The sequence below is a fragment of the Anabrus simplex genome, chromosome 2 (assembly GCF_040414725.1).
Source record: "Anabrus simplex isolate iqAnaSimp1 chromosome 2, ASM4041472v1, whole genome shotgun sequence".
NCBI lineage: Eukaryota > Metazoa > Arthropoda > Insecta > Orthoptera > Tettigoniidae > Anabrus > Anabrus simplex.
The window spans coordinates 972,997,661-973,014,920 of record NC_090266.1 but is presented as its reverse complement, the minus strand read 5'-3'; the positions used below and the strand labels follow the sequence as shown (position 1 = coordinate 973,014,920).

Sequence of the window (17,260 nt, the reverse complement as noted above, 5' to 3'; positions counted from 1 at the left end):
AAAATTTATGCCTTTTGTAGCTTAAAATCATAGAAAGGGATTAGCCCAATGCTTAATTCAAAGAGAAATCTTCACTAGGATTTATTGAGTATGTTACCCTGATATATTAAGTGCCTTCAGTACAAGATGCCACGTGATTTACCCTGCAGAGTGGATCATTTTTTTTTTTTTTTTAATCTACACCTTTCAGGCTATTGTATACATTTCTGATATATGAATGTTTTAAAGTTATGAAGCAATAGTGTATATTATTTGTATTTCTCTGTTTTATTCATGTTTTTTCAATTTATATTTGTATACTGAATGCTAACTGTCATCTTTCTTTAATTTTGAAGTTTTTACAGTTATTACCGTCTTTACGCAAATAATCCCCGTCACCGAATAATCCCCGCAACCTTAGTTTAGGAAGGCTCATTTTTTTTTTTAATGCGAACCCTGATGCAAATAAAACCCGAACCCCAAATTTCGTGCGTCAAATTAAAAACATTATATGCGGGGATTATTCGCGTAAATATGGTACCTCTTATACGAGATCTAAAACCATAAAAGTTTATATCCCCCCCTCTGTTAAGCCCTTCCACCTCCACATCCTTTCTTTTGGCATGATTTGGACTTTGATTTTGAAATGAAGTAGAATTCCCTGTTTAAATTTAAATGTATACACAGTATTTGTATACCAAAAGTTACCAATATGTTTGACGTGAAATCCTAGTAGCTATCTTCTCAACTGTAAAAAAATCAAGCCGCGCAGTATCAGACCTCAGAGAAATAAGCCCAAGATTACATGCCTCCTCTCAAACTTCTAACCATGCTACTCTGGAGAACACCATTCAGCAAATGATAATATAAGAATTTTAGATCGTCGCCATAAGACATATCTGTGTCGGTGCGACATAAAGCAAAAAATTTTAGAATAAGTTTATCTTTCATACTAACCTACACATTTATTGTTGACACAAGCCCGATTTGATGGGCAGCCAGAATCACTGCGGCAACCAGTCACACAGACAAGACCTTCACACATTTCACCACTGCGACAGTCATCATCGCGGCGACACAGGGGTTTGCAAACACCAGTTGTTAAGTCACATCGTTCATTTCCAAGGCAATCACCATCTGAAGAACACACAGGTCTGCAAGCCTCATCAAGACACGTAGAACCAGCTGGACATGCCTTGTTTTCTGTGCAGGGTAGAGCAGGTGCGCGGACACAAGCAATTTTGGCAGTGGGGTTGGGTACAAAGCCTGTACGGCAAGAACAGCTAGCCCGCTGGTTGGAAGCTGTACATATGGCATTTGGTCCACAAGGTGAACCGCTACAAGGATCTATGCAGCGACTATCACGGCAACTTTCACTGGCAGAGCAATCCTCATCAGACTTACAGCCAAATATGCACATATTTTTCAAGCAAATGTGTCCCAGGAAACAGTCATTATGAACACGACATGTCACTGGAACAGACAAAAAATAAAAAAATAAAGAGGAAGGAGAAGCAAATTATTTCAATTGTTCACATCATAAATAACTATTAGGCAATATCATTTTGTAAGAAGTTTTTTTTTGTAACAAGGAATCATTTACAGTAAATTACAGAATTGTCATATTAAGGTTCAGTAGACCTCAATGGAAAAAGATTGAAATATGCCAAATTCATGGTGTTAAGCTAAGAGGACATTTTACACAGAATCTTGGTACTACTGACAATTTGGAAACATCTCACACAGAGAAATCAGCTAACAGGGATATAGAACATTATCCCTTCCCTCACCCAGCCCAGCTAATAAGTATTGAAATTATGTATGGTTGTGCAAACAACTGTTAATTGCACAGCACACAAACTAATTCAGAATTAAACAACCCTGTTAGTGACACTGATAATTCAGAAATTCAAAATTTGTATATACCTGCTGAGCTAATCTATTGAACTGAGTGTGCCAAAAGAAATAGGGTTTTGTTCTTTATTTTAAGACTTCGATACTCTGTTGAGCTCTTGTCAATGTAAACATGAACTATCAGAAAGCATCATAAAAAACAAGTACCGGTAGTTAAATAATACTTATTCATCCCTATTATGAAGTGCAGATCTTCGTCAAGACTATGAAAAGGCATGTTTGTGTGCAAGAATATAGCGTTTATCTGCTAGCGTTATTCCTGTAGATAGTTCATTAATATCTGTTTTATTTTATTTATGACAAATATGATAAATGCCATTGCAACATATTAAAAATTATATTTTTCTTAACTTTCCTTCATGTTTTCGATGATGATAATGATGATGATGATTGTTTAAACGGGCCTAACATCTAGGTCATCGGCTCAATTCATGTTTTCAGAATTGCATATATGTATATATAATGGTGAAGAAAGCCAGGGTAAAGTGATAAAATATTTAATATAACCTACTATATTTCCTTCCTTCCTTCCTTCCTGTACTTCAGAGATTTATTTTTTTTTCACCTACTAAGTGGGTGGCCAATATCTCTTTTCTTCTATGGTTTGTACAGTAAAAAGCACATGTTCGGACCAGTTCTCTTGCAAGTGTTCTATCTTATTTACAAGTTGAAATACATGTACCTAGTATCTTATACCAGTGTTTCTCACCTGGTCTCAGAGAGAATGGCCAGCTACCAATCGCAAAAACTTCATTTCTGCAGACTCAAGTCTCTGCCTATCTTTTGTCTTAAAAGTCCAGTTTTTAGTTCATTATCTCAGAACAGTAATTGTCATTGTTTACAAAATGTATGCAGAATATCTTGGCTTAGTTTATTTTGTAATGTTTACCTTTTTATATCCATTTAATTTTTTCAATTTTACATCAATATCTATTTCCAGTAAACAGAAAATACTACACCCCAAATAATTAAAAGTTTAAAATCTGCTCTTCAATTACTTTGTTATAAATAATTCTCTTCAACTTGCAGAGTTAATTTTCTTCAAAGTCCATTGCTTTAATTTAACATCTTATTTTAAAATTAAATCAGCCTCTTTACACTGCTAAACTCATTTACTGAATGAGTTGACTCTGCAGTTAGAGGCGCACAGCTGTGAGCTTCCATTTGGGAGATAGTGGGTTTAAACCCCACTGTCGGCAGCCCTGAAGGTGGTTTTTAGTGGTTTTCCCATTTTCACACCAGGCAAATGTTGGGGCTGTATCTTAATTAAGGCCATGACTGCTTCCTTCCCACTCCTAGCCCTTTCCTATCCCATCATTGCCAAAAGACCTATCTGTGTTCTTGTGATGTAAAGAAATATGTATTTTTTTTAAATTACAGCTTTCTGTAGTTTGTCTTTGGATTCTGTTAAAATTATTTGACAATCAGCAAACAAAATGGTATCTAGCTGGATGTTATAGATTATAAAATACTCTCGTATCTGATCTACCATAACAAGACACTTACATCGATATAGATATTGAAAAGTGCTGATGATTAAGGACAACCTTGACTTCCATCTTGATTTACGGAATTCTCTCCCATTTTGTTGCTAGAGTCAACAAAGATTTCAATATTCATTAAATTTTCAGAAAGGCGCTAACTTCTCATGATATTCCATAACTTGCTTCTCATACGCTTAATGATATATACATTTTTTTCAGCTTATCCCAGTTATTTCTTGGATCGCTGGAACCACCCCGGCTCATTTTAGTTTTGGCTGCCAGTTTAAGGCTGGATGCCCATCCTGATGCTATGTGATTCTTGAGATAAAAATCTCAAAACAGGATCAACCGGAATTTGAACCTAAGCCTCCCAGGTGGGAAGCCAGCAGCTAAGTCACTGAGCTAATAATGGCCCCCAAATGCTTATATACACACATTTCATAATTTAAAGATCATTTCAATCAAACAATAATTATCCAGATATACTGATAAAATTCAGGTTAACTATCATTTAATTTGGTCAGAATTTTCCTGGTAATAAAGATCAGTTTATAAAGATGATCGTTACCTGGTTAGATAATAATTCATCAAGATTTGCAAAAGAATGCTAACAAACTAATTCATGCTCAGCAACATCTTTATGAGAAATATGCACGTATTTGAAAAATTGCTATACCTACTGAAATAGTCTCTGAAGAGTCCTCATGTATTAAGGGCTAAAAAACTGATACAATGACCCCATTTCTAATAATACATTATATTTATACATAACGACAACTTGTAATAACAGTTAAGAAGTTTAACATTTACATTCCTTCGACCAACTACGATTGGTTTCCAAGAATTCCAGGAATAGTTCAATCATTTATAATAGAAGTAAATATGAATTTTTTTATACCTCAGATGTTTTGAACTAAGGTCATTAGCTATATATTATTCATATATTTATACATAGACTTCTTTAGAGGTACTAAGTAGGTACTTCTTTTATATGAGAATAAATTACTTACATATGCAGTTGCCTCGCAGGCACTTTTCATTCAAAGCACAATCATTATCCGCTTGACATACAGGAAGACACATACTATCTCGACAGGTGCTGCCTTCCAAACAGTCAGTACTATGCTCACAGGACACAGGAACTGCAACAAAGGAGCATCCTACTTGAAGAACAATATAAGGAAAGAATGTATGGTGTTGGAGTCATAATTCTACTCAACTATGTTAGGGGGCAATATCATTCCAAATATCCATAAGTTGTAAAAGTACAGTCAATGAATTTTACAATCTCTTCCACAGACCTTCTATAGGTCTAACATTTACTAACAAAACAGTCACTTCATACAGCAAAACACCACAAGTGTGTAGGCAATAGTGTCGTGCATTGTTCGAACTTGAGACGGGTAACCAAGACAGAACATCATGTGCCTTACTGCATATTGGAACCAATATCACGCATGAGTGGAGCGTGTAAGCTAAAATGCCTGAGTCTGCTCCAATTTGTTCGACAGGGCATGTTCAAAGCGAAGCTTGCTGACTAGGAAGGATGGCCTTGTTTGCTTTACTGACGTTGCAAGCAATGTGGTTTTTCCAGATACAGGGAATCCCTTGTTTACATAGAGCAAAGCCCGGGAATTAGGAGGTATAAAAGGGCGAAGGAATGGTTGAGTTGCCCGTTAGTTTTTAGCAGAAGTTCACCATGCCACGTGAATCGACGGACAGCGTTATGGCTAAAATTCAAAGCAGTGAATATAAACTAATCAAGAGAGATGGGCTCAGTTATGTTTGAAAGAAGTTCCTGCTTGTGGTCATTGCAGATAGTCAGCAGACAGGGTATGTTTCCTGTGAAATGTGCAATGCACTGTTAACATATAAATCCAGTACAACTCATTTAAAAAAACAAGTTTGCAAATTTAATGCTGGCTTTTCTCGCCAAGTATTGCCCGGCACTACAAAGCAAACCATAACTAGCGCGTGTTTTCATGTGTGCCAAAGATTTCCGACCGTTTAACACTGCTGCCGGAGAAGGCTTTAAAGAATTAGGGCAAGAACTGATTAATATCGGTGCTAATTTTGGAAAAGTAGATATTGTTGATGTGTTACTGCATCCTTCCACCATCAGTAGAAACGTCCAAACAAGGGAAGATGAAATACGAAGCGAAATAATGCCGCTGATTATTTCTGCTACGCACGACAAATGTTGCTCAGCTACTGTTGATATGTGGACTAACCAATACAACCAAACCCATTATCTGACGCTGACTACGCAGCATATAGACAGAGAGTGGAAGCTGATCAGTAATGTGCTTTTTACTACAAAATTTCCAAATACAAAGAAAACAAATGCAAGTGTAATTGAGAAAGTTCATGAAAGAATGTCCGAGTTAAACATTCCTCAGTGTGATTATGAAGACATGTTTTTTTTAACAGATCAGGGTTCAAACATAAAGAAAGCTTTCGAAGAACATAGACGTCTGCCTTGTGCTACTCACTGCATGAATACAGCACTTGGCGCACGTATTCGATGAAACGAGATTTCTTGTGGAAGATGCTCCAGTATCTGCAAACACAATAAACGCTGCAAGGGCAGTAGTGAGGGAAAAAAAAAAAAGAAATGCGGTCTTGCTGCCCAGCTTCAAACGACGGTACAGCAAGAAGTAATGATAAGGTGGAATAGTCTCTATACAATGTTGCACTCAGTTTTTAAACAGTATGATCAAATTGTTGCGCTGTTGCAAAATCATAATGCCTTCCTAAAGTTAGATGGCTTCAGTTATGAGGTTGCAGAAAAGATGGTAGCTTTCCTTAAACCATTCAAAGAAGCAACCGATGATCTGGAACATGACACAGCACCAACAATTCACTTAGTACTCTTGTGGTTCCATAAACTGAGGCAGCACTGCTCAGTCATAATGATTTAGTTATTCATTTTCTGTCACTTAAGTAATATGCATACAGCCATTACATTAATATTATGTTGAACCTTGATTTTGCTTTCAGGAAATCCGTAAAATAAAAATCAGAGCTCACAAGCTATTAAGTGAAAAGGTACAGGTCTCAACTGTACACAAAATATCCACATTTCTATGGCCTCCGTTTCGCCACCTGAAAATGTTAGAAGATGAAAGGAAGAACATAATGGATGAAGTAAGGCATATCTGTATAACATCTGATATATCAGGTTCGTAATATAATTTGCTGTATTTAATTACTTAAGTGATTGTATTATAATGTCCATCAAACATCTCGTTAAGTGTCTTTATTTCTAATTTTATAGTTCTCTCTCTCTATAGATCCTTCACCTCGCACTGTACATACATCGACCAGCCTACGAGAGCCTCCGAAGAAAAAGAACAAATTCAGTGAATGGATAAGCGACAGCTCTGCTGCTGGCGACGAAGTAGGGATGTACTGCAATATGAATGCTGGTGAAGATGATGACGACCTACTGCGATGGTGGAAGGAACACAAAACCAGTCTGCCTACTCTGTCAATAATTGCCCCACGTACATTGTGCATCCCAGCAACCAGTGCAAGTAGCGAAAGAAACTTTAGTAAAGCTGGAATGCTTTTAACGAGTCGTAGGAGTCAACTAGACCCAGACCAAATCAATGACTTGTTATTAATTCATAACAATCAGAAGAATAAGTAATTAGTTTGCAATTAATTCCCAGTTCGGAGCTAGAGTTTGTGCACTAGCCATAGAATATCTTGAACAAAGAGGACTTTTTAAATTACTTTTGAGGTTTATATTTAACTTTATGTGTTAACTTGAACAGTTGATATAAAATGTCTTTGGTATAGTTAGTAGTGAAATATATACCTTATGCATTAATAATGTGTATTTAGTTTTCATATAAAAGCAGTAAAGTATGGTAGCCAGGAGGAATACACGTGGCAGTACGTGAAATTCATTAACCATTTCTCTGATAGGAGCAATATTTGCTACATTATTTTCCAGTATTGCTTACCTATATATACGAAGCCGCCCAGTTCAGTATAATTGTAGAATCACAGTCTAAAAATACGAGTTTATCTATTGACAGTTACATGCCCAGTCGTAAGTCCACCATTGAGGCAAAAGCGAATGTTTCGATAGATAAAGGTGCGCGAGACAAACAGCAGAGTATGGCTAAACAAGAACGAGGGGGAGCGAGCACTTCTACCTGTGCCTGAGAAGCGCGAGAAGGAGCGAGTATGAAGGGGCAAGTTGCCCAGATAAGAATATGGCAAGACAATTTTACAAAACTAGGACCATAATACAAGAACCTGAGTATGAGAATGATAATGGCAAAATTTGTATAACAAACACTCTAGGTGAAACCTCTCCTAGACAAATAATGCACACTGTGTTCATGAAGATAACAGACAAAAATATTACTAGAATAGAAAATCTCACATGGGCATTTACCAGTAGTTTTGGGTTCTTTATGATGAGCTCATTACAGTCTTCATTAATGCTTAACTGTCCATTAATTAAGAAAAAATGTATTTGCTATTTACACATTAATACTGGCATCTCAGTTGAAAGTCTCTAATGAACAAAACTGAACGGTGCCAAATAAATGTTAAATACCCAAAAGCCATTAAATTCCATTTCCTTGTAGCAAGAATTTGAAAATTTCCACCTGAATATTGTACGTTCACTGAACTGAACTAAAGAAATTTGCCTGATTTTCTTCCTCAGATGTGTTAAGCCCCTTAAAACAAGTGCCATCATAATAATCATCCTTGGATGTCAATTACTGCATAGTAATATTGTAAACAAAGCATAATTCTAGCTGTTAGCTCCACATTTAAAATGTACAGTATAATATAAATGAAAGGTCTACGGAGAAAATTATATAAGTCACGTTTTCTTAGGAAAAAAATTAGATGTTGAACCTTAAAGGCACTTAAATACAGCAAGTGAAAATCAATTGAATTTTATGCTGATCAACAAAAATATTTAGGGATATTCCAATGATATGAAACTGTTTGAGTATTATATATTGTTTTTCACAATGTCCATATAAACATATTGTAAGTACACTCCATGAAATGAAAAAACAATCAATGTTTACACTGTTTGGAAATAAGTGCATAGTGAAATGTATTGAAACCGAACAAAGCATTTAAACTTCACTGCTCACATAACTTCTCAATTTGGTGGTGGAATAGCTTCATCTCTTCATTATCATTCACTGAAGGACTCTGTGGTAAGAACTGTAGAACTCCTGGGCAACTTCATTGCAGAATTTAACAGTATAACCTACTGGATGAGTCTTTGCCATTTACATGTGAGCGTGCTAGAGGTGCTGATGCTAGCACATCAAGAGGACTAGCGGGGAGAGAGGAACACACCAGAGGACTAGCAGGGAGAGTTGTACACTCTGTATTGAAGTATTATTGACACCAAGCAGACATTCATCAACGTACAGTTCAGTATAATAAGAAGCCTTTTATTTTAAAGTAAATGAGACTAATTTAAATAAAATTAAATGGCTTGTACATACATTTTACAATAATTCATTACTGAGTGGCATCTGAAGTTCAACTTGTAATTTCATCACCCATATCAGTTGTCTCTCCTGCATTATTGGTTGAGCTACCATCCGATTCCCTAGCTGTACTGATATTGGGTTCCTGGTCACTGTCTTCATCACTACTTTTCCAACCAATATTTATCACTATTCTCTCTATCTGCCGTTCCATTAATGCATCACGGTGCCAGTATTCTTTCTCATTATCATTAACATTTGCACACTCTTTCATCCAATCTTCTTTGATCTCTTCTCGCATGCAGGAGCGTGTTACTTCTTTCAAACCAACAGTAAGAGATTCTAGACAGCCGCAAATAATAAGTTACAATCGATTGGATTTAGGTCAGGTCACAGTGATGGGGAGGTAATCTCAGAACAGTAAAACTATTGTATTTCAAAATCCTGTCTACTGTGTACTTGCTTTTGCAAGTTCCACCAACTCACTCTTGGTCATGTCATCAGTCACAGCAATTTTCTTGTCCTTCAACTATGACACAAAATTTATTGTATTTGCGAGCAGTACGTGTGGGAGATTTGTTTTACTCAACAATATAATACCGTGCATTGTCAAGGACTACAATGCAGCCAGTTGGAATGTTTGGGACGAGTTGTTCCTCCAGTATAATTTGTACTGTTTATTTCATCATGGTAATCCTGTGATTGCAATTTCTAATCATACATCAACTTTGCAACTTTAATGAACGCCATTTCACCATCCGCACAAACCACAGTAGCTACCAGCACTTCTTTACCGTGTAGTGGGTATGAATCCATATCTCATCTGTGTACATGACAGACTTTTCAGGTCCATATTCATTCTTTCAATAAATGGAGAAATGTTGCACATTGTGCAACAATATCGCTATGCTCCACCAATATATCTCACATTTTTACACCTTTTATATTTAAACCCTATACTTTTTATAAGTCTCCAGAAAGTGTGTTTCCCTCCAGTAAACTGTATTTTTTCTTCTGACAGCATTAAGAAATTTATGTAAAGTTGGGATATCTTTAAACTTAAAAAGAAAATTCCAGAAATGTTCAGTGCACAACACTCTTACCGAGTTGGTCAAGCTCTGTTTTCTTCCGATGATGACGACCAAAGTTCCATGTTCTGCAGCATTCTTTCTTTACACTGACTAATAATATAATGCAGTCCTTTCACTTCTACCGGTAGCTTTAGCAGTCAGTTCCATGGCTTTCTCAGAGCAATTATGAGACCTCACCTCTTTTCCTCTTTATAAAACTGTAGAACATTATTTTGTCACGGTAATACTGTGATTGCAACTTTGAATCGTAAATCAACCCGGCAACTTGAATGAAACCCATTTCACCATCCGCACGAGTCACTGTAATTCTTTGTCCTGCACTTTGGTTCAGCATAACCTCTTGAACGTCTTTGTACTGCTGGCACATTCCTGCTCCAACATCAGAGCATACTGCATGATTTCTTCAAGGACGTCTGTATTCTACGTATCAGATTCTGTACAATTTCCTTAAATATTGTACAACCTCTCTAATATGGGATAGCAACACTGCATTCCAGTTTAGTGCTAGTGGCACAATGATACATGTGATACCTACTGCTCCAATCTTGCTGTCAAAAACTCGTGCAGATCCTGAAATGTTCACCTTACAACTGGAATGAGATTTTCATACTAGTGCTGAGGTTTATCGTGTTTCTGGAAAATCTCCAATCCACGTTTGTTAAGTCTGATGTCCAATCATATAAAAACTCTTGTTGAGCCTGGACCACAGTAAATGGGGATGGTTTACTTCTTACACATCTTATAACTTAATTCCATTAATCTATAATCTCCTTATGGCTCTTCCATTTTATTAGACCCAAGCTTTTGCCACATTCCTGATAATTGTGACTTCTCATCAGAAATGTTACCTGGATTTCCTCAAATATCTTTTCTTCATGAATCAACCAATGTAGGAAGTAGAAAACATAATAGTTTTTATTCTGACCACTGTAAGAATTGCAGATTAAGTGGAGCATGGTTATTGTTTCTGTTAGCAATATTTCAATGAAATTATATGAGAATGATATTACATCATCAGCTCCCTTTTCAGCAATAGTCTTGTTGTAGGCATAAAATATACACTGTACATGGTGACAGGTAATCACATGAAATGGGGCAGGCCCTCTCCCCCAACACTCGCACGTTATAATGAGTGATTTGCGTGCCTGCTGCCATTTCTTAATGGATGCAGTATTTTACCACCTGTCTCTTGGTACAGGCCAGAGCAAAATGTAGCTTCCACCAATGTCCCAGTCTTATTTATGGCTGTGTCACCATGGAAACTGCTGAAATGTGTGGGGCTGAGTAATGACATTTGTAGCACAATTTGTGTGTCTGGATGTTATGACAGGTATTAGGCCTACCCATGGCGCTGACCATGCTGCAATAGCACTTTCTGGCCTAGTGAGGAAAGCAATGGCAAACTACCTTGTTCCATATCTTGCCTATTATGCCTCTTTTTACCTTTGCCATTGGTTTTTGTGGCTTCCCTATAACAGCATAACTTTTTGTGGTCCAATTTGGGGATCCAGTCAGCCTCAGGGTTGATGACCAAACAGACAGACCGATTTGCTTTGCCATTTGTTTCATGCCATACTGCCTCATGGTGACAATGGGACAGGACAAGGCTAACACTGGAAAGGAAGCCACCATGGCCTTAATTAAGGTATAGCCCCAGCATTAGCCTGGTGTGAAATCAGGAAACCATGGAAAACCATATTCAGGGTTGCCAACAGTAAGGTTTGAATCCACTATATCCTGAATGCAAGATCACAGCTATGTGATCCAAACCGCATAGCCAACTAGCTCAGTCATATACAGGAAGTGATATCACAATCTATTTTCTATTACATCCCTGCCTGGTCTATGTCTTGATGATAGCAATACAATTATTAAACCACACAAATGACCATCTTGATCAGATTTGGAAGCCATGAAGTTAAAACTTTCAATCAAATAATTTCTTTCTGTTATAGTTATGTTTTCAAAACATTTAAATTTAAATTTCTATGTTTTAGGGTTCTTTGTTCAATGGAGGGATGCAGGTCCCTTTAAGCCCTTCATGCCACCTCCATACGTCATATAGACCTCCTTTTCTTCACATGCTGCTGACCTCCATGCATGGTATAGACCCCTGTAGGCCTAACTTCATCTCATTATAGCTTGTAAGGTTTTTAAGTTGTCGAAATGGAAATGGTATATCTTTGAAGGTAAAGATCTCTGCCTTCCTTGTATGTATGAATCAGCCCAAATCAGTGTTTCTTTTTTTATTTCTAATGTGTTTGAATTAGTCTGACCACCTTCCCCTTGAAAGCAAATAGGCTTAAATTTCTGCTGCATTCTAGTGGATGTATGTTTCATTACAGAATGTTTCCTTATATGGATTGATAGTATAAATCACCATCTCTTCACTGATATGAATACTGGCATCATCTGGTGAGGATTCCTATAATTCTTCCAACGCCCTGAAACCTCTTACGACTTGTAATTACTTGACTTGCTGTCACTTTAATATACGATATTGCATTGCGAAGAAGCATGGCATGGTGCAGTTTGAATGAAAGAGAAGTATGATAATAATAATAATAATAATAATAATAATAATAATAATAATAATAATAATAATAATAATAATAATAATAATAATAATGTTGTTCTTACATCCCACTAACTTCTTTTATGGTTTTAGGAGATCCCGAGGTACTGGAATTTTTCCCCACAGGAGTTCTTTAACATGCCAGTAAATCTACCAATGCGGGGCTGATGTATTTGAGCACCTTCAAATACCACTGGACTGAGCCAGGATCGAGCCTGCCAATTTGGGCTCAGAAAGCCAGCGGCTTAACCGTCTGAGCCACTCAGCTCGGCAAAAGAGAAGTAATTAAGTTTTGATAAATTAGACAATAACAACACTACACCAGACTGAACTGAGCAAAGTGAGAGTGGACGTATAACATAAGGAATGGGAGGGCATGGTGCACATGGCGAAGTAATGGATGACAAGAACATGCCAAATTATACGCCCCCTTTCTCAAGAACTGTCACATTAACCTGGGATTTGTGCTCAATGAATCTTTGAATTATTTTTTCCGGTTCTTCCACTCAAAGTTCCCAAGGCAACAATTACCCTAGTTTCTGTTGGATTGTGAAACACCCGAGGCAAATATGAGGACATCACTTTCATTCCGTACAAAATGTGGAAGGTCTCTCCTCCATTACTACACTATAAGGTAAAAATAAAGTTAATGAATATTCTTCTTTTGAGAATCTACTGTAAAAATGTGAAAATAATCTGAAGTGAACTGCTGTAACAGTGAATTTTTAAAAATATCGCTGCAGTTTCTTAGTGCTCACACCTGAATCACCTCTGTCCACTAGGTAAAGTGGCACTCAAATGTTCCCCGTTGCTGAGGGGTTGAATAGGCCAATAAATAAGGTTTGATATTACTTAGCTAAAACTTACAGGAGTTTGATCATTCTTCCATACTTTTAGTTTTATATTTTAGGACTCGGATAAGTTTTTTCTCCACAAAATATAATTCATAAGGCAGTGCTTGTTCTTCTGTAACAGATGGCAACATTATTTTTTATTTTTTTAATGCACTTTGATTGTTTTTCCCCTGGACCCTTCAAATGTCAATGGTAAATGAATCAATCTTTATTCCCCCAACTAGCGCTACAGCTCTGATGGGCCTTGGCCTACCAAGCAAGCGCTGCTAGGCCCAAACACCTGCAGATTATGAAGTGGTGTGTTGGCAGCATGATGAATCCTCTCAGCTGTTATTCTTGGTTTTCTAGACCAAGGCCACTGTTTCAACATCAAATAACTCCTCAGTGGTTCTCATTTAGGCCAAGTGGACCAAGAACCAGCCCTCATATCCAGGTAAAAATCCCTGATCTTGCTAGGAATCGAGCCTGATGTTTGTTAAAGGCAGACTCACTACCCCTAGACCACAGGGCCAGCTAACCAATCTGTAGAGACTCAGTTAATTGATCATTTTACTTTTTTTTTTTTTTCTAACTAAGGATCAGTTCAATCTGATTATAGTAAACCAATAACATAATCTTTCTAAGTAATCTATTCTTTCAGTTGAGCCGATGACCTAAATGTTAGGCCCCTTTAAACAACAAGCATTGTCGTCGTCATCATCATCATCATCATCATCATCATCATCATCATCTCTACATCCTTTCATTTAAAGAATATATAAGATTCATGTTCAGTAGCAATTTACTAATGTCTTAACTAGAGCCGGGTTTATATGCACTATCAAATTTAAAAATATGCATGCATTCATGCCCTATCATATGGCAAAACATGCACAGTAAACTGGAAAATATCCACTATCAAAATTCAGTTCCGTTTGAACATTGTACAACAACTAATTTCTCCAGATTGTCTTGATGTAATCTCATCTGTTTATCTGTCAGCACATTCTTAAGCATTCTACGTCACAAGAAGTGATAGGTGCATACTTAAATGCACTTTGTGACAAAGTGTGCTCAAATTGTACATCTTTTGCATTTTCACCACAATACGTCTCTTAGAATCTTGACTATTTCAAAATCAGGATTGAAATGGATCACTATGTTCAGCCTATCTCTAGCTGCCACAACTACTTCTCTGTGCGATGATTGCAGACACATTTGAACTGTCCTCAATAACTGCAGGGTGAGTAGATACTTCATTCGCCCTGATAACTTGTAACGATTGCCTGCTGCGATAACAAAGACGTGTGACAAGTGAGAGTTCCCGGTAAGAAATTCCAGGATAACAATGGAAGAGGGTTCAGTGTGAAACCAAGATCTGTAAGCTGCTATCTCAGTAATGCGGCATCACAGAAGTGTGATACAAGTTTTGATTTGTTTGTCTAACATTGAAAAAATAATGAGCCATCAATGAGTAAAGCACAACTTACGGCTAAATGTATAGCAATATAAAACAGGGACACCTTATTCCTAAGAATTACAAAGATCGACGTGGGGCCTTCCGGCTTACGTCAATGTTTACTCAAGCAACAGATAAGAAAATGCTTGGTTAATTGGATTATAGGACCTCTACCATATGTACTAACTTTGGATGTCACATAGGATGCCAGGAATACATTCCCTCCATCTCTCAACAATAGACATAAGGCTATGACCAGTTCCTTCCCACTTCTAGGCCTTTCCTATTCCATCGTCGCCATAAGACCTATCTGTGTCGATGCGACATAAACCCAATTGTAAAAAAAAAAAATATACATACTGTATAATATGGAAAAATGGTCCCAAATTGTGTAAACCAACATTCATAAAAGGCACTATCATGCAAGTTAACATTATATATGCGCCAAAGTCAGAAGAAAATTCATATTATGCAATATTAAATGTCCAAAGCTTGGTAGGTCAAGGCCCTTCAAGGGCTGTAGTGCCATGGGGTTTGTTTTGGTTTGGTTGTAAATGTCCAAAAATTTGCTATTAAATCCAAAACCTTCAAAATATGCATTATGCATGAATTTCCCCTAAAAAGGCCAAAACATGCAAACATGCAGGGAAAAAGAACAGTTATTTGGAATCGTTAAGTCATAAAACGAATATTTGCAAAGTTTGAGAAGTGTAACTAGCTTATTTAAAAACATGCGTTTGCATGGAAATCTGGGCTCTAGTCATAACATTCATATACTGACAACAAATGTGAAGGTATGGTTATTAAGTCATACCCAATACTTACTTCGAACACACTCTACAGCCTGGTTGCCCGTGAATCCAACAGGACAGCTACATTGCTTATAGTGATTGATCACCCGACATTCAGCATTCATACCACATGCACCCTTCTGGTCACAGGGATTGTTACATTGGCCTTGAAGACACTTCTCAGTTAAGCCACAATCTTCATCAGATTGGCAGAGAGCTGGAAAAAGAGGAGGAAAAAAACATAGTAGTTAAAATTTACACATTCATTGTAAATAGCACATGTATCTAAATGTTAGTGAGAGGTTTCAGGTTCTAGTTCCAAGGTGACCAGTATTTTTAACTGATTCCTGTCTAGAAAAATGAACTTGTAATAGTCATATCTCAATTTACTGTTCCTGATGATATCCTGGAAACAATTTTATGTTCAGTACTAGAAATGAGGAATAAATTTTTATCATGAATCATTTGTATGTCACTTTGACATTAACATAAACTTCCCATTTGTTACATCTTAAACTATTTAAAACTTAATTAAAGGACTAACTTGAAAGCTCAGTGAATAATTATGTAGAATAAATCCACATAGATAAATTTGCATTAAGGAAACTTACGTCGACATATTTCTCCATAACAGTATGTGTTGGATGGACAATCTGCACTCGACCTGCAAGACACTGGTTTTGGTCTGCATCCAATTATAAAATCATTTGGATTTCCTTCATAATCTGTTCTACACTCACATGCACTAACATGATTGTTAGCAACACATTCAGCATTCGGTCCACAAGCAGTGTTCTCACATACATCTGTAACAAAAAGAGTAACCAGACTCAGTACAGATAGATTTATTTATTTATTTTATTTTATACCAAAACACTTTCAGTAATCCAGGCAGTCATTCAGTTACAACGTGTGCTTCTGTTAATAAATTTTAATATTACTAAGCCTTCAGAACTTTACTAAGAAACATTATATTGAAGATATATAAAAATAAAGGTGAGATGGGACATATTCCTTTCTTAATACTGAGATTCCATGAAAGAGAAATATTTTCAATTAGTCTAAATTAAATAGGAAATACAATACGAATCCGGATCAATCTATAGTCAAATAAGTAAACACATTTTATCCCATGCAATACAATCTTTTTTCCATTAGCACACCTTTAAATGAGGGAAAGAAATGGTAATTTATAGGTATAATGATTGCAGAGTCCCTTTGTCACAAGGTGATGTTCTTCGAAGTCTGTCAGTACTGAAGGTTTCTTAATAAATAGTGTTCATTATTAGTAGAACTGAAATTAATCTTTTAAGAATGTACAAAAACAAGTACCTGTAAAAGTTTCAATTGTCAGAAAATAGGTACGCAATACATATTGGCAGAAAAACACATAAAATCAGAATCCTTCACTGAATGGTCAGTATAGTGGCCTTAAACCACAGTTTTAGATAATCTAAAATATCATGAGCGAATACTTGTGCAACTGTACATTTCAAAGGTTAAGGTATCGGAAAAGTTTCTAGAAATTTACGTGTGGTGTTATCCCAGCATTTGACTATACCATGGGAAAATTACACTGATTTCATGAATTGTAGATCAATTTGCATCATTGATCTTACATACTGCTCTTCCCAATTTTGTAATGTTCTCCACC

General features: G+C 36.6%; 1 protein-coding gene across 1 annotated transcript in view; it reads right to left on the bottom strand.

The window, feature by feature from the left end:
- The window catches only part of dpy (dumpy), a 562,668-nt gene that overhangs the window by 381,901 nt on the left and 163,507 nt on the right, over positions 1–17,260 (bottom strand). The window contains 4 exon segments of the mRNA XM_068226068.1: positions 937–1,452; positions 4,388–4,519; positions 15,641–15,823; positions 16,218–16,412. Of these exon segments, the coding sequence (XP_068082169.1) occupies positions 937–1,452; positions 4,388–4,519; positions 15,641–15,823; positions 16,218–16,412 (1,026 nt within the window).